We start from the raw sequence: 21,190 nt of genomic DNA on the forward strand, positions 1-21,190 counted from the left end.
TAATTATCTTTGATTCAGGGGAAAAAAAAAATACCATAACCTATTACTCCATCCATAAAATTGAGCTAGTCAGCCCACAACCCATAAATGTTGCCCATGTGCTTGGCAAAATCAATAGAGCCCAGTAGCTTGCCAGAGAACAAATGGGGTTTTGGTTTAGGCTTCAAGCCTACTCAGAAAGATCGAGCCGAAGCAAAGGAGACCATGAAAGAAAGGAGGATAGCAGACTAAGTGGTATTGAGATAAGTTCAAGCAAGATGATCTGCTGCACAGCCAAGTCACTTTTCCAGCAAAATCCAAGCTAGAGTCTTTGAAGGTATCAGACACCGAGGAGCGAAAATGCTCAAAGCCCTCTAAGAACTGCACTTGTAGCTCGTTGAAGTATTTAGAGGATGTCTAGAACCCAAAAATAGCCTCAACCCTGAACACTTCTGTTTCTCACATGGTTTTAAAAAATGAACTGGACTGGCCGGTTCGACTAATTCAACCGTGAACCAGCCATTAATCTGGTTTGGTTATGACAAATAATTGAAAAAGAGATAAAAATCAGAAATAGTTGGAAATTGTTCGGTTCAACCGTAAAACCGAAAACCGGTATGATTGAACCGGTTTTATAAAATTGCTGAAAGGGATCTGTAATCGAATTTTTTTTTGCAATAAAAATCTTCTTTTTTCTCGTATCTGTTGATGGTGATGACAGATTGTTGCAATAAAGTCTTTTTTTCTTAAGATTGGCTATGCTTGAGAGAGAGAAAATGACCGAGTATTTATGCTTGGCGTTGAAATTAGCATTTTGGAGTGGTATCTACAAATCTTCAGTGAGAAAGAGAGAAATAAGAGGAACCGATGATGGTATTGCAGAGATAGATAATAGATCTAACTTCCTGAGATAAAGAGGAAGATATAGATTCTGTGGAGGACGAAAGACTGGAAAAATAAAGTCTTTGATGGTAAGTAAAGTGGAGAGTGCCGGAGTAGAGTGCTAGATTTACGAGGTGTATTAGAAAAATAAATAAATAAAGAATAAACTTGTGGCTAAGAGCGGCGGAGTGGGAAAGTAGATTGGTAAAGGAGTCATTACTCGTAAGTCAGTGACTTGTCTAGTCATCTGACTTTGGTTTTTTTTTTTTTTTTTTTTTTTTTTTTTTTTTTTTATATACATTATACTATTATTTATATAAACTAAAAGATGAAACTTAAATACTAAATAGTTTATTCTTTGTCAACCTTTACTGACAAGAAAAGAAAGGTGGTATGGAAAAAAAAAACACTTTTAACATACATATATATTTTCTTAATATAAGTTATTAAAATTCAAATTTTAAACAAAAATTATTTTAATATTTTAATTATATTAATTATAACATCATCAGTTTGACCATCAGTTTGACCCTGGTCAGATCATAAAATCAATAATCAGTCACTTTTTCGATTCTTTGTCCGTTCCGGTTTTTAAAACTATGGTTTCTCATCTCTATTGAAATTACATGGTATTTATATATCACAATTTGGGATTTATTTACTAGAAATGATATATCTACAATATTTTTACAATAAATTTTAAATAGTAGGTTGTTACTAGTTGTTATTGTTGAGGCAAAAATATAATCTTAGTATTAAATTCAAATTTGAACCAATAACCACCTATAATTTCTCGTAAAAATGTTATAAAAATATTATGGACGTAGCACCTCTCTTTATTCACTCCTAGATTTTTGTGCCCACATAATTAGTTCAATTTTTGAAAGGAAAATGCATATTATATTTTAGATCTCTCTTGTTGATGGGTTTAAGGCGAAAATGGGTAATTACCCATAAAACCCGAACTATTTAGTTAGTAGGGTCAGTTTGGAAACATATTGGCAAACTAGCAACTCGAGCCTCAGAGGCTCGATTTTGGGCCCCTAAATCGAGCCTCTGAGGCTCGGTTTACGTGCTTTGACATGGCGTTGATGTGGCAGGAGTGTACGTGGAACTCGAGTTTTTAAGTCTCGAGTTCCACGTAGGTGCCACCTAAACTCGAGTCTTTGAGACTCGGTTTACGTAAAAAGGTAAACCGAGTCTCAAAGACTCGAGTTTCAAATAATACATTTCAAAAATAACGCCTCTCACCTCACACAAATCACTCTCCACTGTCACTCACCCTCACCCTCACCCTCACCCTCTCTCTCACACAGAGCAAACGCTTAAGGTGACGCTCTCACTCACTGTCTCACCCTCTCAGATCAGCACTGACTTTCTCCACTCACGCTCTCACTCACCGGCTTCTCCATCTCATTGTTCTCACTCTCAGTCAATCTCACTCTCAGTCTCAGTCAGCCTTCGCCAAAAGCTTCGATCAAGCGACAGCAACCTTTTTCTTTCTACGCGGTCTCTCAAAACTAAAGAAAAAGGTGAGTTGCTTTGTACCCACCGTTTACTGTTTGGTTGCCGAGAAACATGCATGAAAAATTAAAGAAAGTCATCAGTCACGAATTTGTTTTCTATTTTGGGTTCTGTATTGAATTTGTAATAAAACTGTTAAACCTGCTAAAAAAGAGCGAAAGTTTATTGTGTTTTGAGATTGAATTGGTTTGTGGGTTTGATTTTTTTTTTTTTTGTTTTGTTTTGTGCTTTGTTCTGTTCGTGGGTTGATGTGTTGATATGAGGGAAATTTCATACTCATTTGCTAATACTATGCATTGTTTTGCAGTGATGATGTTAGGGTTAGTTAACTGGGTCTTTGTTAAATTAAATTGTTGATGTTAGGGTTTGTTAAAGTTGATGATAGGGTTTGTTAAAGTTGATGATAGGGTTTGTTAAAGTTGATGATTTAGTGTTTAATTTGATCCATGTTACTGAAAGTTTGATGACTTTCTTCTTGGTAAATTTGATAATGTCTTAAACCCCTTTTTATTTTTCTAATTTTGTGAATTCTGCATCTGTGCTCCTTTAAATTTTATTTACATTTAAATATTTCAATTGGGTTGTCGTTTTAAATTTTTTTTGCATTTAGTAATTTTAAATTTTCCATATGAAGCGTATGCTTAGTGTAATTGTAATTGGATAATGATCAAAATATACTTATAATAGATTGATTGAAAGATTTAGGAGATATTGGAATGGGCTTGGTTGCTTCTCTTAGGATTATTTATGTTCCTTCTTTTTTAAAACAGAGGAGCCCTGTGGCTAATAGCTTCTGTTGAGCTTGTATTAGTTATGGGTTGAGAGCAGGAATTTAACTCTATGAGATATAATCTTTTGTTGTTCCTGTTTTTGGTGATCGTAGCCCCCATACCTATATTTTCTTGATTCAAAATTCTAAGCTAGAGTGTATTATTCACCTGCTAAAGGCCAGCTATGATCTTTGACGATATTTCTGGGATATAAAAACAATGAAACCATATATTTTACACTGATAAAAAGATGTCTGCAACCTAGCCAGTGAATTTTGTTGGAGTCGTGTGCAAGTTTCGAAGTTAGGATGCAATCTTTCTTTTCTTCTTTCTTTCTTTCTTTTTAAGTAAGTTTTGGCCCTAAGGTGAGGGAGAAGGAGAGATTCAAACTAGTGGCCTCCAGTTTTCATGAGGCGTGGTCCCCAACATAGATCATAGCTGGCCTTTAGAAACTGTATAATAATTAATACATTCTAGCTTAAACAGTGTCCAATCTTTAACTTCTATAAACATTAGCTTTAAACAGAATGTTGAGATGTTTAGAAACAATTGCAAAACTTAAATAGAGAACAAGTGCCATATAATTAGCAAGTTAAACCATATGAGCAGCTATACATGCATGCATACACATGCTCGAGAACAACTAAAGAGACAAATTGACATAGAAGATGCCCAACAACATTAAATCAACAAAATATTGCCTGTTCGATAGACCATTTTCCTTCAAATAGTTGAAAGTCTCCTTCAATCATCTTAAACTCAATATCACGCTTTTGACCAAAAGGAAGGCTTTCAAGTTCTCTTTCATAACAATCAACAATTCCTTTCGCATTAAATTTCAGCCCAAATGCCAAGTTTTGCTGTCCAATCTGTTTTAAAGGTTGTAATTGCACAGTAAGTAGGATCAAAGGCAAAAGGTCAGAACTAAACTTAGTGGAAAACTTGTTTCAAGATGAGGTCTGCAGTCTATGTCACATAACAATATCAATGTGTGGTAAAACAAGAGGCATAGGGTGATTTAGGAAAAAACATCGAGTGCATTGCACTTGAAATAACCCATGCTGACACAAAGAGGTAAACAATGGAAAACTTGTTTCAAGATAAGGTCTTCAGTCTATGTCACATAACAATATCAATGTGTGGTAAAAAATGAGACAGAGGGTGAATTAGGAGAAAATAATGAGTGCATTGCACTCAAAATAACCCATGCGAACACAAGGAGCTAGCACACCAATGTGTTTAACATTGACTTGAGAATGAGAGCTACAATCAAGGACCTCAATCCTGAAACTTCAAATTTCAAACTCTTGGTTGGATCTAAAATTGCATACAGCCCCAAACATTCTCATTCCTCAGTAACCAATCATATGTGTCATAACTCAATAGTATCATCTTGCATACATTTAAACATTCATTAGATGAACTTATTGAAACAATTACATAATAGGCATCTATGTATTAAACTTCCCCAATATCGGAGCCCGAACAAACTTTCATACTTGCTGACAACCTTATGGCCAATGGTCAAAGTGCTTTATGATGTAGATTGTTCCCCCAAACCTTCATGCGTTCCATTGAAGACTAGTACTTTATTTAGTTGTTGATATGAAATCAATCAATAGTATTTAATACATTAGTTTCTTTTTTCTTTTTCTTTTTTTATGTTCCTCAATTACCCTTTAATCTCATGTTTGATAGTAAGTTTATCAAAGCCCTTCATTGTCTTGTGGTATTTGTAACTAAGCATTATTCTGTGTGTGATCTTCTTTTAAAAAATAAAAATAAATACAAAAACTGTGTGTGTTCAAAACTGTAACCTTAAAAATAAAATCCTAAGTCTAAAAAGCTTTGTGTTCATATTGGCCTCTTTTGGTTTAGTCTTTCATCTTTTACTGAATTCTCATTGTACAAAGTGGCTTTAGTTGCTCTAACTCATACCTATATATTTAAGCATATTGTGTGTTCAATTTTGAAATTAACTGCTTATCATTCTTCTTCAGTATGGCTGCTGCAAATGCTGGACGCATTGACTATACACAGCCTGGACCCATTGACGACTCAGTGTTGACACAGCAGGCGACGCATCGGTCTGAAGCTATTTGGAATGGGCGGGTAAAACACTCAACTCTAACAGTAACTTGTGCACATGCATTTAATCCATACAATGTACACATATTTGCATATACTATATTAATCCATGATTTTGTTATGTGCAGGATCCAGGGTCCATTACCTGCCATAGTCGTAGTTCAGAGTTCTCCAAGCAACCTCCAATGGTGGACAACCGAGTGAGGAACATCATCACCACAGTTGGTTTGGAGGGACTCCTGTGGGTCCCGGGTAGAGAGATTGACAATGGCCTGATAACGGCCTTAGTGGAGCGATGGCGGCCCGAGACTCACACCTTTCACATGCCATATGGTGAGGTGACCATCACATTGCAGGATGTGGAGGTTCTTCTCGGGCTTCCTGTTGATGGTGACGCTATAACAGGGAGCACACAAAAAACTTGGGTGAATGTGTGCCGGGACTTCCTTGGTTTTCAACCTGTAACTCAAAATAACCATAAGCAACTTGATGGGCAGAGGATTCTCATCAACCGCCTTTTGGAGGAAGTTGCTAACCCATTGCCGCCTGATGCTGAAGAGGATCAGCTGCATAAGTACGCACAATGCTACATCCTAGCGCTATTGGGGGACACAATATTCATGGACAAATCCGGCGATAGGGTGCATCTAATGTGGGTGCAGTAGTTGGAAGACCTTCACAATCCACGGAGGTACAGTTGGGGAAGTGCTTGCCTTGCATGGTTGTATCGAGAGCTATGCAGGGCAAGCGAGGACACCAGTCAGATTGGTGGGTGCTTGCTGTTGCTCCAGTACTGGGCATGGGCCAGGTTCCCCTATTTGTGCCCGACAGTTGAGCGAGGCCCGCCAGTGGGTGCTTACGGTCCTCCAGTACGTGGTCCACTATCCCTGAAGTAAGTCTCTACCTCATACTGCTATAACATACTGTCTTCACCAAAGCACGAGTCTTATATTATGTTTTGAGTTCTTTTTCTATTTGGTTCTAACTTCTTCTTGAGGAATTTTATTTGCTATTTGAAGTCGTAGTCTCTTTAGGTTTTTTATAAAGGCTTTATTGTAATCAGTAACACTCATAGAGAGAGTCTCTTTAGGTTATTTATAAAGAATGTAAAAGACACTACATATAATGAGTAAGAGGTGAATCAGCATAAATGCTTTAATTTTATTATATATGTATAATTATTATATGAATTATAGTATTATATAAATTTTCAAAATGTCTGCACATTATGATGCACAATACCAAAAAAAGAATATAATAATAATAATTGATTCCCAATATGATTCTATATTTGACAACTACAATGCATTACACACACACACACACAAATGCATCTATATGTGGAAATTTGTTTTACCATCTTTATTTGCATATTTCCACTAGGATTGAGCCTGTCAACAATGCAGCCACAATCCCACCAATGATTTGTCTATTCAAGATGAAAGCCATTTCAAACAATATAAATCTAAATATTCCTTTTCAGTTTGGAACTTGGGGATTGTGCCTATAAGAAGCAAGAGAAGATATCGAAAAAACGTAATGATTAAAAGAAGTAGAGAAAACTCAGTTGGAAGGCCAATCAAAAAGGAATATAATATGTTACTTATATAGTTGGATGTTTTCATGTAAAGAGAGTTAGCATTATGACTGAGAATATAAAGTTCAACAGAAACCCCTAGAACAAAGAAATATATAATTGAGAATATATGTGGCCCATCCTGATTCATTAGGACTCTATTTAAGAAAGATCAAAATAAAACACTAGTGTGAAAGCTATTAGCAATATGAGCTTTTCAGTCAAGTTGTGTGGAACAATTTAATGGATGGGACTATAAAACATTCAATGCCCTTCACGTTCAGCACCAAACCTTATCTCTTTGTTAAAGTTTCAAAGTGAATTATATTGAAGTAAGAAGCAAATTTAAACAGCTATGTATTCCAGCTCACACCATGCTATTGGGGCTTTGGAGTATACAGTAAACATTTATAAATGTTCACAGCTGCCAATTAAGCTAGAAGATGGTTTGGGTTTCAAACCAATGTGATGACGTACCTTGGAAATTAACTGCAATTGTTAGGTTCTCTTAAAATGGTTACTCTGACTAGGAAAAAAAGAAAAAAAAGAAAACTACGAAGCACACACATTGACATAGATATCATTTTTGTTTGCGTGCCTCACAAGGAAGAAGACACTATTACTGGATAGCGAACCAACCAGAATTTATGGCTTTTACAACACATGCTTATGGGTTTGGTAAGTTGGTTCATAATTTGTTGCCTCTAAATTAGGGACGGACCCAAGTGAGGGCCTAAGGGAGCCTGGGCCCCCTTGGGCCCCAAAAAACAAAAACAAAAAAAAAATTAATTAGTAGCTTAAATTTTTTTTTTTAAAAAAAAAAAAAAAGCTTGCCCCACCTTAGTTTTTAGCTTAGGCCCCCCTCGTGAATTCCTAGCCCAGCCAGCCCCCCTTATGAAGTACATTTACAGCCCATATATTTACACATATGTTGAAAAATTAAGCCCATGACCCATGTAAATCAAGAAGAAGAAGAAGAAAACTCAGAAAAACCTAACAGAGAAAGTGAAAGTCTGAAAGATGAAGGAAAAAAGAAAAAAAGAAAAAAGTAAGGAAATTTAGGAGAGGCGAGACAGTCACAGAGAGATAGAGAGGCTGAGGCGAGGCAGTTGCTATTGCTACTTCATCTTCTTTTTCTTCTTTCTTCTTTTTCTTCTTCTTCTTCTTTCTCTTCGTTCGCTAGTCCTTCTTCAATTCTATTTTGAATTTTCATTGCCTTGTTTTGTGTTTTCTTTCTTGTTTTGTGAACCTAGCATGTGACTAGTTGTTGGAAATGAGAAAGAGACTTGAAAAAAAAAGTTTTAGGCTTTGTTTATGTGGGTCCACACGTAATATATAAGTAATAAAACTAGTACTGCAATATTTAACTTGAGCTTTTATATTTCTGTTTTTTAATTGTAATTTTTTTAGAATATTTTAATAGAAAAATTGTTTTAATAGTTTTGTTTTTTTTTTTTTTTGAGAATCAATAGTATTATTATAATTATTGGGTAGAGTTTTAGACTTGAAATTGATATATTAGTTGAAATATGGACTTATAGTTTTAAGACTCAATAAATTATATGGATTTTGACTCATAATATATAAAGAAATATAAGCATATAAAATTATAAATAAATAAAAAGTATAAAAAAGCTAACTTTGAATTAATTACTATTGCAATTCACATGACCTCACCCTCCACCTTACTTTCAATTTCCTTTTATTTCTTCATTTCTTCATCTTAAGTGATTACATTATTTCTTCAAATTTCAATTTCCTTTTATTTCCTTTTATTTCATATATGTGATTACATTATAGTTTTAACATTATCTCAGTACTTATTGATCCATTCTTCTTGATTGTAGGTGGTTGTGGGTCCCAAACAAGAAAAATAGGCCCGCCCACATCTTCAGGGACAGGTATCGCGAGCAACTAGCTTCCATGTTGCCAGACCAGGTATGAAAATGCCTTATTTTACGCTTTTACGAACGTCCATATAGGTTTCGTGAACTTTGAAATATAAACATTGTTCCCTAATGTGTTGTGTACTTCTTTTTTGGCTATTGTAGGTGGTGTGGCAGCCATATGAAGCTCATTTTGACGACCTCCCGCCCTGGTGTGTTGCAGGGAGGGCCGTATGGACGGCAACGGTGCCGCTTGTATGTTTCCACCTAGTAGAGAAACATACACCGGATCGTGTTGTTCGTCAATTCGGGATGATCCAAGAAATTCCCCGCGCTGTTAACACTGACAGAGTGCTTCATGGCATTGATTTGAGGGGGAAGATCGGTGTTAATTGGATGCAGAAGCATGCTGCGCATATCCTTGAGTGGGGTTATCGCTTTGATCGGCGTTGTGAAGCTGTGCTTGGTGATATGCCTCCAGAGCACGAGTACCATGACTGGTTCAAAAGGGTGACTCGGAGGTTCATCGATAGGCCTGGTGCTGTAGTGACTCTGCTGGTAACTTCTCAATCTCTTCTACATGTTACCGTGTTTCTTACCATGAAACCACTGTTTAGAGAGCATGATGTTTGTTACTACATTTTTTGCTTACCACTTCATCTCCCTTTAATTTGCAATTATTAGTAGCAGAACCAACATTTATTTTATTATCAATTGGCATTGTTGATTTCGTATTGCAGGTCTAATATGTGTGGTTTTTCCATGTGCAGATTGAAGGATACGTCCGTTTATTGAGGCGTCATCCAGTGGGCACGGAGGACCACAACGACATTACTGAGGTGTTGACGGCAGTACAGGCGATGACACGTGTCCAACCTCCTATCCCTGAGGCCCTGATTGAGGAGGCAGCTATGCCTACCGGCCCAAGCACGAGCACAGCTCCGGCCGGATGTCAATCCCGTCCGCCTGTTGCTACCCCTCAGCTTCTTCCTACCCCCGATCCCTCTGCATCCACCCCACATGCATCCGCCAACCCCACCATCCCTTCATCCACCCCACATCCATCCCCTACCGTCACCATCCCTTCACCCAACCCATATTCAGCTCCTACTGCCACCATCCCTTCACCTAGCCCACATCCAGCCCCTACGCCCACCATCCCTTCACCTAACCCACATCTAGCCCCTACGCCCACCATCCCTTCACCCGCCCACCATCCGTCTCCTTGCCCCACCATCCCTCCACCCACCCCACTTCCTTGTTCTGGGTGTGACGTCCGTCCACCCACCCCACAGTCATTTCTTCAGCTGTCACCGATTCCATCCTTTGACCTGGGTACCCCACCTGACATGCAGCAGGAGCCACCCTCCCATAGTTCGTTTAGTACCCCTTCTTCAGCCATTGACCCACCCCATGTTCAGGCTGAGCAGCCGGTTGGGTTACCTACAGCGGCTGAAGGTCGGCCTAAACGCATATCAAAGGCACCACCGTGTGGGACAGGGGGGCACAAACATGGACACAATGTTGGGCCCGAGGCATCTGACGAAGGACATGCAAGACCTCTTCCGCATTATACGAGACGGCGTAAGATTCAAAAAAGGTATCTGAAAGCTTAATGTGAAACAACACACTGTATTCCATTATTAATTCTCTTTTCACATTTCCATAAGATTATTTTTGTTTTCAATATGGTTTGAACCTACATTATTGGAACTAGATGAATGCCTCAAATAAGGATATTTGTTGCAATTTTATTCCTTGCATCATTTGTTATTTTAATCTAGATATATTTTTATGATACCACAGTCTATTAATAGAACTTCTATTAATTTGACAGGTGATTGGTGTACCTGTTACACTGAATGGAGATCTGAAGAACCAGTTCGTGGAGACCAATGTTGGTTTTGATACAATATGTAAGGTATTAGTCATCGTAACTTGCCTTGTTTCCCTGTTCATTGCTACTTTTATTTGGACCATGTAGTTCTGCCAAAGGGTATCATTTGATTGTCTTTTTGATTGATGGTTTCAGATGCTTGTTGATGATAAAGATCATAAAATTATGTAGTATTACATGCTCTGCTTAGGGGGGGGGGGGGGGAACTCTTTTTGTGTTAAGTAATAGATATTTTAGAAAAGAAAAAAAATACAAAGTACACGAAGGAGATCAACGTCATCAAAAGTGTGATTACAATAATGTGTTTGAAAGGATAAAACTTAAATTTGTGGGAGTATTTATTACCCACAAACTTACACACGCAACTCCTTTAATCATTTTCCTAATTAATTTATGACAATAATGTGTTTGAACTTAATTGATAGCCCAATATACATAAGCTCCATCCTTAAAAAATGATGCATATGTAGCATGTACCCCTTTATTAGATACTAAGATTTTTGCACGTACTATATGAAGGGCAGCCAGGAATATGTTGCTTTGAAAACTTCTGTTCATTGTGTATATTTCATGTATCTCATAACTATTCAATGTCCTCTCTCTCTCCTGTGCATGTTCACCTTGTCACTTTCCCCAAAGTTACTGGAATTCTTTATTAATTAGTTCATACTCCTTTAACCTTTCTGCCAGTATAATTGATTTGTATGTTCAAAACAGGAAAAGTAATAAGAAGGATTATTCCACTGCAATTCTGGAACGCAAGAAGTCTCCTAATCGTCTTGTTGTTGATGAAGCTGTAACTGATGATAACTCTGTGGTTTCCATGCACCCTAATACAATGGAAAAGCTTCAGTTTTTCCGTGGGGACACTGTTTTACTTAAGGTGATTTTACATTCTATATAGGTACTTAAGAGGTGAATTTGATTTTGAGAATGTGATTCATTTCCTTTTTTTCCTTTCTTGGTGGTGTACAGGGAAAGAAGCGAAGAGACACAGTCTGTATTGTTCTTGCTGATGAACAATGTGAAGAACCAAAAATCAGAATGAACAAAGTTGTTCGATCAAATCTTAGAGTTCGTCTTGGAGATGTTATATCCATCCATCAGTGCCCTGATGTGAAGTATGGGAAACGAGTTCATATCCTTCCGATTGATGATACAATTGAGGGTGTCAGTGGCAACTTGTTTGATGTATTTTTGAAGCGTGAGTTTTCTATTTTAACTTCATCTTGGCTCATTTATTGCTTATTTTAATTAGTAATTAAGTAGTTATATAGTTTTGTGATTTTGTCTGATTCTTTTTCCTGGTTCAACAGCATATTTCTTGGAATCTTACCGACCTGTTAGGAAGGGTGACCTTTTTCTAGTCAGGGGTGGAATGAGAAGTGTTGAATTCAAGGTTATAGAGACAGACCCTGGTGAGTATTGTGTTGTTGCACCAGATACTGAAATCTTCTGTGAGGGAGATCCTATCAAACGTGAAGATGAGGAGCGATTGAATGAAGTGGGATATGATGATGTTGGTGGTGTTAGGAAGCAAATGGCTCAGATCCGGGAGCTAGTAGAACTTCCTCTTAGACACCCACAGCTCTTCAAATCAATTGGTGTGAAACCCCCAAAAGGTATCTTGCTTTATGGGCCACCTGGGTCTGGAAAAACTCTGATTGCAAGAGCTATAGCTAATGAGACAGGTGCATTCTTCTTTTTGATTAATGGACCTGAAATAATGTCAAAACTAGCTGGTGAGTCTGAAAGCAACTTGAGAAAGGCATTTGAGGAAGCGGAAAAGAATGCCCCGTCTATTATATTTATTGATGAGATAGATTCAATTGCCCCAAAGAGGGAAAAGACGAATGGTGAAGTGGAGAGGCGTATTGTTTCCCAACTCCTGACATTAATGGATGGCCTCAAGTCCCGAGCACATGTGATTGTCATGGGAGCTACCAATAGGCCTAATAGTATTGATCCTGCACTGAGGAGATTTGGGAGATTTGATCGTGAAATTGACATTGGTGTACCAGATGAGGTTGGAAGATTGGAAGTTCTTAGAATCCACACAAAGAATATGAAACTTGCAGATGATGTGAGATTCTGTCTACTGTTTTCTCTAATGTTATTTAAAACATCATTTTCTTTATGGTGATAACATTATCTTATGTTTTAATTGGTATTATGTTTCAGGTTGATCTTGAAAGAGTTTCAAAAGATACCCATGGTTATGTTGGTGCGGATCTTGCTGCTCTTTGCACAGAGGCTGCTCTTCAGTGTATTCGGGAGAAAATGGATGTCATTGACTTAGAGGATGAAACTATTGATGCTGAGGTGTTAAATTCAATGGCTGTGACTAATGAACACTTCCAATCTGCATTGGGGACTTCAAATCCGTCAGCACTACGTGAAACAGTGAGTTTTGAAAAGAAGTCTTGTTTTACTTCATATGGAAATTGTTTCTCTATGGCCTATTTTAGATGCCATATGCATTTACAGGAGATAACAATCATGATTTCTTGTTTGGTAGGTTGTGGAGGTTCCTAATGTTTCCTGGGAAGATGTGGGAGGTTTGGACAACGTTAAAAGAGAGCTTCAGGAGGTTTGTACTTTGTTCCATCTTGATTTTTCCCTTCTGAAAAATGCGTTTTAAAGCATTCTCCTGTCTCTGTTAGATTTCATTTATGTACACTAAATTTCATATCAATTTTTTGGCATCTTGCAGACTGTCCAATACCCAGTGGAGCATCCTGAGAAGTTTGAGAAATTTGGCATGTCACCTTCTAAAGGTGTTCTCTTTTATGGGCCTCCTGGCTGTGGTAAAACACTACTTGCAAAGGTAATTGCCAATGAATGCCAGGCAGTTGCTTCTGCTGTAAATGCTAAACCAAATTCATGTAATTTCAAATCCCCCTTCTGTAGATAGAAAACCAAATACTAGTGGTGTTATTAGGCCTAAACAGCAAGAGTTGGGACTGAACATGTCAATTGTACATTTCTGTCATTTACCATAATCCCAATGTATTGTTACACAATGCAGCAATATGCTTGATAAGTTGCACGAAGACCTTGATTATACAATTAACTAATGCATATTTATGTAGGTGGTACCCTTTCCACAGGTGCTGCTCCCAGTAATCTTGAGATTCAAGAAAGAAATTCACCAATGATTATGTCAAACTATTGGAAATATCCTCCAAATGGACCTTCTTTAGAAATTGTTTGGAAGTGAGTATCTATTCCCTCATGCTGTGATATCCTTATCTTTTTTTCTAAAATATTTTTGTTTATTTATATCTATTAAATGAATACTGAGAATAAGGGGATAGTTGTTTCTTCATCATAATTGACTAGTATCAAATTAGAAGAGTCTACAAAATTAATGCTCCTTTTACATTGGCTAGTGGTGCTATATATCGTAGTTTAATCATCACTCAATCATTCATTCTTTTTTTTTTAATCTGATAAATCACAGTCCATAGTTCTTGTCCTTAAAGTTCTCAGAAGGATGGAATCCATTCGATACTGTTCACTGAAGCCTTGACAATATGGAGTCATCAGAGTGAATTTCTATCTTGTCTCACACACACTTTTACTTAGAATGCATTTATTTATGTCTGTGTTGTGCAGCAGCAACCCATTTTGCCACTTTGTAGTTGAAAGGAAGCTAAACCATTTTATGGCCTGGAGACATACACTACCACACACTTTTTTTGTCTTTAGAATTTATTTTGATTCTTATTTAGAATCTATTTATTGAGACTGCCTCGATTATCTTGTTGCTAGCAAATGCCACTATTTTTGGTTTTGGATCTGAGTTGAAAAAAAGGATATGTTTGAATGCAGTGATTCTCTCCATGTAATCAATATACTCAACTTTGTGCTGTGGTGCATAATTTATAAGATGAGTTGAATGTAGAACATCTTGGAAATTGATAGGATTTGGACCTTAAAATTTATGGATTAATTCAAATTATCTACATTTTTACACTCTCAGTTAGTGCTGGGAAGTGTGGCTGATGTTATATACCTTTGCTCAACCAAAAAAGAAAAAGCTTGTTTGACTGATAGTTTATAGACTTAAAATAAGAATAAAAAGACGGATACTGGAAACAACAACAACATAATGCCTTTTTCTGCAATTATTTATTTGAATGGGTATGAACTCTCAGTTGAAAGCAGCCCCCACTTAGCTTCTGCAATTCAGGATCTTTTTCTAGATTCACAGACTACTGTCTGACTCTTTGTAGGTGGGGATTCAATCAGATGCAGTGGATATTAGTGCAGCAACTTGAACGTGAGAGGTAGGGTCCAAGGAAATTGATGAAAAGGCTGATGAGGTCCTAAAGTGGGATATTTTGGATTGTTGGACGCCAGAAAATCACTACGGATGGACTGAATCTGAGTGTTAAACATGTTGGGTTTAGACCATCGGTAATGATTTTCTGGAGTCCAACAATCCAGAATATCCCACTTTTGAACCTCATCAGCCTTTTCATCAGTTTCCTTGGATCCTACCAATCATGGTGTACCTGATGCTTATCCCATTACTTTCCTTAAAGTATTTTCAAAGTTCATGATTATTTATGAAGCATCTGATGTGATGGAAGTATCTAAAGAAATTCCATATCATTGCCTGGTAAGAAACATTTAGAAGTATTGACGCGATGTAGTTGTTAACTAATCATGGAAATCTGACTGAAGTGGGTGCTATGCTGATTTGCTAGTACTGCAATGATTGTTGTGATGATTATTTGGGATGGGGGTATTTTGCCTATCAGGGTGGTGTGGTTTTTTCTTTTTTTGGTGTGTGTGTTATCTTTGAAAGGGAGAAAGGTATCGACACGTCAATATTATTATATGTGAAAATTTGTTCTGCATTGCTAGGCATTGAATCGAAAGACAACCTGTTGAATTTCCTAGTACTACAACGATTGTTGTGATGATTATTTGGGATGGGGGTGTTTTGCCTACCATTTACCTTTACTAACAGCAGTTAACATTGCTTCCCTTAACAGGGTATTGATGGAGCTCGGGTGGAGAAAATTCTTGACTTCGCCTCTATTACCCTCAACAAAAAGTCAGTTCCGGGTGAGTCCTTTCTTTGGCAGGTTTATCCCATTTTAATTGATTTCATCTGTTTTTTTGTTTGTTTCTCCCTTTCTTCTCAAAACTTACACACAATAATATTCCCTTGTAAAGGTGACAAGAGTGCCTTAGTGCCTGGAGGTATCCGCATTGGATCACCTGCTATGACAACTAGAGGATTCACAGAGAAAGAATTTGTACCAATTGCAGACTTTATTCATGAGGGCGTACAGATAACCCTTGAAGCTAAGCGGCTAGTCTCAGGATCCAAGCTTCAAGATTTTTTGAAGTTTGTAGCAGCCGCTGATTTTCCTTTACTGGATAACATGTTGAACATGTTGAACTTGTTCTCGATTAATAACATTTTTCTTTTTGGTAGAATGCATGATTGAATTTGTTAGAACATATTACAAATTTTGTAACCATCCAAATAACTAGATAAAAGAAAAAGGTATAAAAATAGATGAACAAGTTATTTAGTTCATTACAAAATTTGTAATCTAGCAGCTAAAGCTCTTACATTGTCCTTCGTGTCTACCCTCACTTTTTTATATTAACATTGTTTTTGGGGGGTTTGACAGAAGTTGAGGCTCAACAAAGTAGCAAAAATCAAAATATAAATTGATTTCTTTTTGTCATAAAATAGGAATAGATCAAGAAATTAAAGTAAAAAATAACATGCTTCAAAACGCAAAAAAATTCAAAGTTTTGTACTACCATAACAAAGAATACCATTAGTTGCATTGATATCTAAGTAACAAAAACATTGAAAGTCACCCGAGAGTGAATTTCAAATTGCTTAAGAGCATTAGCATTGACAAATGCTAATGTCATATCTAAAGGAAATTTAGCATTTGCAACCTTAAAATCATCTATTTCTATCAATTTAATCACTTAACTTTCAAAATCTAGCCAATGTCATCATTAGGTGTGAATTTTTTTAGTAAATTTAATAAAATGGCGACCCTCCACAAAAAAAAAAATAATAATAATACTAAAATGGCCAAACTACAATTTTTTGGTTTTTATAAATTTGTCGCAGTTTTACTTTTAGTTAGGTCTTGTTAACAGATGCCCTTAGATTATTTGTTACCAAATCATTTTGAATGCCTCAAAAGTATCTCCCATTTTTTTTATCAAATGCTTTTAAAAATAGTTCCTAAACCTTAGCTATTTAGAGCATCGTTATCTACACACACACATATTATAGTATCAATTTTGTCCCTCGACTTTCAAATCAATTTCCCCAACTATTAGTTGTATCAATTTTGTTCATACACTTTTAAAACCAATTTCTAAGAATAAAATTAACTTCATTTAAATGTTGAAAGTCGAAATTAGCACATTTATATTAACATTGACGCCATTTTAGCAAGGGAATAGACTATTACATGCACAAGGAGTGCGTTAGGAGTGCCTTTTTGTTAATAAGAGATGGTTTGAAAACAGTTTGAATACATTTTTATCTAAACAATCTCATCTTGTTTCCCAGGTTCATCTTGAACGGAAATATGTTGTTGACATTGATAAAAATATCGATATCACCAAGATAACTCCATCAACAAGAGTTGCTCTCCGTAATGACAGTTATGTGCTTCATTTAATCTTGCAAAGCAAAGTTGATCCATTGGTTCATGGCATTGAAAGTTGAAAAGGTTCCAGATTCCACATATGACATGATTGGCGGTCTTGACCAGCAAATTAAAGAGATAAAGGAGGTTTGCCTCGTGTACCCTTTTACTTTCTGCATTTAAACTGGTACTGGCAGTGGTGACAGTGAAGTGCAGCGGACTATGCTGGAGCTTCTCAACCAGCTAGATGGATTTGAAGCATCAAATAAAATAAATGTATCGTGTGTGTTTTCATTATGCAGCTTGGGTTGTTTAGTTTTTGGTACTTTTCTTTATTGTGACCTCAACTATTTAAACATATTCATCTCTTATTGTAAGTATTTGGCAAGCATGTCAAAATAGGCTTCATTCTTGTAAAGATTGCCAGTATTTTATTCAATTTAAACAATCTCAACTCTTTTGGATGGATTTGGATAGAATGATAAGTATAGTCTTGTTAAGTCCATAACGACCTATTGCACTAGGCTATTAAAGTCTTCAGAAGTGAAAGATTGTGTGTTTTCTCTGTGCATAATCATATTGTCACAGATTTTTTTCGTTTTTTTTTGGTTGCAGGCTGTGTGCACAGAATCTGGGATGTTTGCTCTGTGGGAGAGGAGGGTTGATGTAACACAAAAAGATTTTGAGATGGTAGTGGCAAAGGTAATGAAGAAGGAGACTGAGAAAAACATGTCATTGCGAAAGCTATGGAAGTAGTGTGTCTCCATGTTAATGTTTTGTTTCAATCCACCACCCTGAATATAATTGATCCGTGGCTTTGTTCTTCACACACAGCCAACAGCTCTGTTCTTTGTATGGATTATGAAGCACATGGGGGTGCCTACACTTTGTTGAAGTTTTTTAAATACCACTGGCATCTCTGTTTATTTTGTTAAATATTCTTTTGTGATACATTTTTATGTAATATGTGTTTAATTATTGTAAATTTGCAGCTGTGCCTTAATTATTTATTTTTTTGAAACGTAATGATATTTTAGCAAGAGAATAGACTATTACATGCACAAGGAGTGCCTTAGGAGTGCCTTTTTGTTAATAAGAGATGGTTTGAAAACAGTTTGAATACATTTTTATCTAAACAATCTCATCTTGTTTCCCAGGTTCATCTTGAACGGAAATATGTTGTTGACATTGATAAAAATATCGATATCTCCAAGATAACTCCATCAACAAGAGTTGCTCTCCGTAATGACAGTTATGTGCTTCATTTAATCTTGCAAAGCAAAGTTGATCCATTGGTCAACCTCATGAAAGTTGAAAAGGTTCCAGATTCCACATATGACATGATTGGTGGTCTTGACCAGCAAATTAAAGAGATAAAGGAGGTTTGCCTCGTGTACCCTTTTACTTTCTGCATTTAAACTGGTAGTGGCAATGGTGACAGTGAAGTGCAGCGGACTATGCTGGAGCTTCTCAACCAGCTCGATGGATTTGAAGCATCAAATAAAATAAAGGTATCGTGTGTGTTTTCATTATGCAGCTTGGGTTGTTTAGTTTTTGGTACTTTTCTTTATTGTGACCTCAACTATTTAAACAGATTCATCTCTTATTGTAAGTATTTGGCAAGCATGTCAAAATAGGCTTCATTCTTGTAAAGATTGCCAGTATTTTATTCAATTTAAACAATCTCAACTCTTTTGGATGGATTTGGATAGAATGATAAGTATAGTCTTGTTAATTCCATAACGAGATGTTGATTTTCTTTTCTTTTTCTTTTTTTTCTTTTTTTTTTGGATTTACAGGGTTGGGTTACTTAGATGTTGGCAGTTGAAAACTAAAAAACCAGATTGTATAATTTTATTTTGTTCATTTCAGTTATATTTTTGGATTTACAAGGTATTTACTCTTCGATGTTGGTGGTTTAGTAAAAAATTACCTGAAATTAGTTCTCAATGGTAATAAAAAAAAATTGAAAAAAAAATCCCAGTAGAACTCTAGTTTAATGGGTTACCATAAATGGAAATCGAGTCTTAGAGACTAGGTTTCTATTTATAGAAATCGAGTCTTAGAGACTCGATTTCCATAAATAGAAATCGAGTCTCTAAGACTCGATTTCCATTTATGGAAACCGAGTATAAGATACTCGAGTTCCACTGGGAATTTTTTTTTCTTTTTTGGCCGCAGGTCACTAGAATTATTTATCACATTGAATTACGTTTTTTAGTTCTCAAATTGGGGTAAAAAAAAAAAAAGGAAAAAAAATCCCAGTAGAACTCGAGTATCTTATACTCGGTTTCCATAAATGGAAATCGAGTCTTAGATACACGAGTTCCATTTATGGAAACCGAGTATAAGATACTCGAGTTCCACTGGGAATTTTTTTCCCCTTTTTCCACCAGAATGGAAAAAAAGGGGAAAAAATCCCAGTAGAACTCGAGTATTTTATACTCGGTTTCCATAAATGGAAATCGAGTCTTAGAGACTCGATTTCCATTTATGGAAACCGAGTATAAGATACTCGAGTTCCACTGGGAATTTTTTTTTTCTTTTTTGGCCGCAGGTCACCAGAATTATTTATCACATTAATTACGTTTTTTAGTTCTCAAATTGGGGTAAAAAAAAAAAGGAAAAAAAAATCCCAGTAGAACTCGAGTATTTTAGACTCGATTTCCATTTATGGAAACCGAGTATAAGATACTCGAGTTCCACTGGGAATTTTTTTTTCTTTTTTGGCCGCAGGTCACTAGAATTATTTATCACATTGAATTACGTTTTTTAGTTCTCAAATTGGGGTAAAAAAAAAAAAAGGAAAAAAAATCCCAGTAGAACTCGAGTATCTTATACTCGGTTTCCATAAATGGAAATCGAGTCTTAGATACACGAGTTCCACTGGGAATTTTTTTTTTTCTTTTTTGGCCGCAGGTGCATGGACCAGAATTAGTTTTCTCCCCTGCAGCAAATTTTCCAGGGTCCAGAACACATCAAACAACTACATACCAGCATATGATAGGCGAAGGGAGCATACATTAAAGTTCTACAACCAGATTAAAACAGTAACTATTCAATAAAATTATTGTTGGACAAAAGTCTTAGCACACAATGGCAGTTCAATACTAGAAGGGCCTTGTGGTTGAACTTGCCAAAGTAATATCATTGTTCGTATTATAGGAAAAAGCTGCATCACGCAACTAATGTAACGAGTAAAATGGATAGCAAAGAGTTCAATTATTCGTAATTTACAACAATAAACAAAATAACAACTAAGTTAATACAACATAGTCTACATATTCGCCTAGCGGATATAACATATTATACATAGTCACCTAACACTTGTCCATACTGATACAACATACTCTACATAATCACCTAGCTTGTCCATACAGAAGATAACGACAAGTCCCACGTACAATGTCACTTACGAAAATAAAGTCTCCGCTTGCCTGACAAACATGAAATACGGTTATTAGTTTCCAAATGCAAAGAACAAAAACCAAATGACATTCTGAGTATATTATATAAAAACAGTGACGGCACTTGCCTAGTTCATAGCACTACCACTTGTCGAAGCCCCATGGGAATTGGGACAACATCTACGGTTATGCCCCTCTTGATGACACACTGTACATCGTTGCCTCGGTTGAATCTCCCTCAACTCCGGATCTTCCCTCCGGCTTCCCCGTTCTCGCCGTACCCCATCCATTTCATTCCTTATTCTTGACATCGTAGGACGACCTTTGGCCCGCAACAATCGTGGGTCAGGCACCCACCATGGTCCGCGAACGTCTCTCCATAATGACTCTGACTTTGGCACCACAAAATTATGTGAATATGTGAGAATGGCGTTGTTCAGACTGTAACATGGGTCAATATAGCTGGGCGCATCAAGATGCAGAGCTTTAAGAACTTTAATTGCATGCGAACAAGGGATCTTCAAGTTTTGCCAC

The 21,190-nt window shown here is 36.6% G+C and overlaps 3 protein-coding genes and 1 long non-coding RNA gene across 4 annotated transcripts; all 4 read left to right on the plus strand.

Moving 5' to 3' along the window:
- Nucleotides 1-2,118: 2,118 nt before the first annotated feature.
- Nucleotides 2,119-5,392, plus strand: LOC115989800. Its single transcript, XR_004092125.1, has 3 exons — nucleotides 2,119-2,393; nucleotides 5,156-5,267; nucleotides 5,372-5,392. It is a non-coding gene; the product is annotated as an uncharacterized LOC115989800 (long non-coding RNA).
- Nucleotides 5,393-5,923: 531 nt separating this feature from the next.
- Nucleotides 5,924-10,131, plus strand: LOC115991206 (serine/threonine-protein phosphatase 7 long form homolog). The gene is made up of 5 exons (XM_031114949.1): nucleotides 5,924-6,135; nucleotides 8,667-8,757; nucleotides 8,871-9,263; nucleotides 9,476-10,040; nucleotides 10,127-10,131. The coding sequence occupies exons 2-5, from the start codon at nucleotides 8,743-8,745 to the stop codon at nucleotides 10,129-10,131; spliced, it is 978 nt and encodes a 325-aa protein (XP_030970809.1). The 5' UTR covers nucleotides 5,924-6,135; nucleotides 8,667-8,742.
- A 1,193-nt stretch (nucleotides 10,132-11,324) lies between these two features.
- Nucleotides 11,325-14,898, plus strand: LOC115991207 (cell division cycle protein 48 homolog). The gene is made up of 8 exons (XM_031114950.1): nucleotides 11,325-11,485; nucleotides 11,578-11,806; nucleotides 11,919-12,685; nucleotides 12,784-13,005; nucleotides 13,121-13,192; nucleotides 13,316-13,487; nucleotides 13,695-13,818; nucleotides 14,841-14,898. Exons 1-8 carry the CDS (start codon nucleotides 11,426-11,428, stop codon nucleotides 14,896-14,898), a joined length of 1,704 nt encoding a protein of 567 aa, XP_030970810.1. The 5' UTR covers nucleotides 11,325-11,425.
- A 260-nt stretch (nucleotides 14,899-15,158) lies between these two features.
- On the plus strand, nucleotides 15,159-16,167 carry LOC115989799 (serine hydroxymethyltransferase 3, chloroplastic-like). The gene is made up of 3 exons (XM_031113677.1): nucleotides 15,159-15,229; nucleotides 15,609-15,681; nucleotides 15,793-16,167. Exons 1-3 carry the CDS (start codon nucleotides 15,167-15,169, stop codon nucleotides 16,068-16,070), a joined length of 414 nt encoding a protein of 137 aa, XP_030969537.1. The 5' UTR covers nucleotides 15,159-15,166; the 3' UTR covers nucleotides 16,071-16,167.
- Nucleotides 16,168-21,190: the final 5,023 nt, after the last annotated feature.

Source organism: Quercus lobata, chromosome 5 (genome assembly GCF_001633185.2).
Source record: "Quercus lobata isolate SW786 chromosome 5, ValleyOak3.0 Primary Assembly, whole genome shotgun sequence".
Classification (NCBI taxonomy): Eukaryota; Viridiplantae; Streptophyta; class Magnoliopsida; order Fagales; family Fagaceae; genus Quercus; species Quercus lobata.

What these genes read in the sequence shown, in the direction of transcription:
- LOC115991206 (XM_031114949.1), top strand. An exon ending in GTGCTGTAGTGACTCTGCTG is followed by an intron (nt 9,264 to 9,475) that starts GTAACTTCTCAA and finishes TTCCATGTGCAG; the next exon opens with ATTGAAGGATACGTCCGTTT.
- LOC115991207 (XM_031114950.1), top strand. Translation starts at nt 11,426, where the DNA reads ATGCACCCTAATACAATGGAAAAGCTTCAGTTTTTCCGTGGGGACACT. An exon ending in AAATGCTAAACCAAATTCAT is followed by an intron (nt 13,488 to 13,694) that starts GTAATTTCAAAT and finishes ATATTTATGTAG; the next exon opens with GTGGTACCCTTTCCACAGGT. An exon ending in TCTTTAGAAATTGTTTGGAA is followed by an intron (nt 13,819 to 14,840) that starts GTGAGTATCTAT and finishes GACTCTTTGTAG; the next exon opens with GTGGGGATTCAATCAGATGC.
- LOC115989799 (XM_031113677.1), top strand. Translation starts at nt 15,167, where the DNA reads ATGATTATTTATGAAGCATCTGATGTGATGGAAGTATCTAAAGAAATT. An exon ending in AAATTCCATATCATTGCCTG is followed by an intron (nt 15,230 to 15,608) that starts GTAAGAAACATT and finishes TTCCCTTAACAG; the next exon opens with GGTATTGATGGAGCTCGGGT. An exon ending in CAACAAAAAGTCAGTTCCGG is followed by an intron (nt 15,682 to 15,792) that starts GTGAGTCCTTTC and finishes TCCCTTGTAAAG; the next exon opens with GTGACAAGAGTGCCTTAGTG.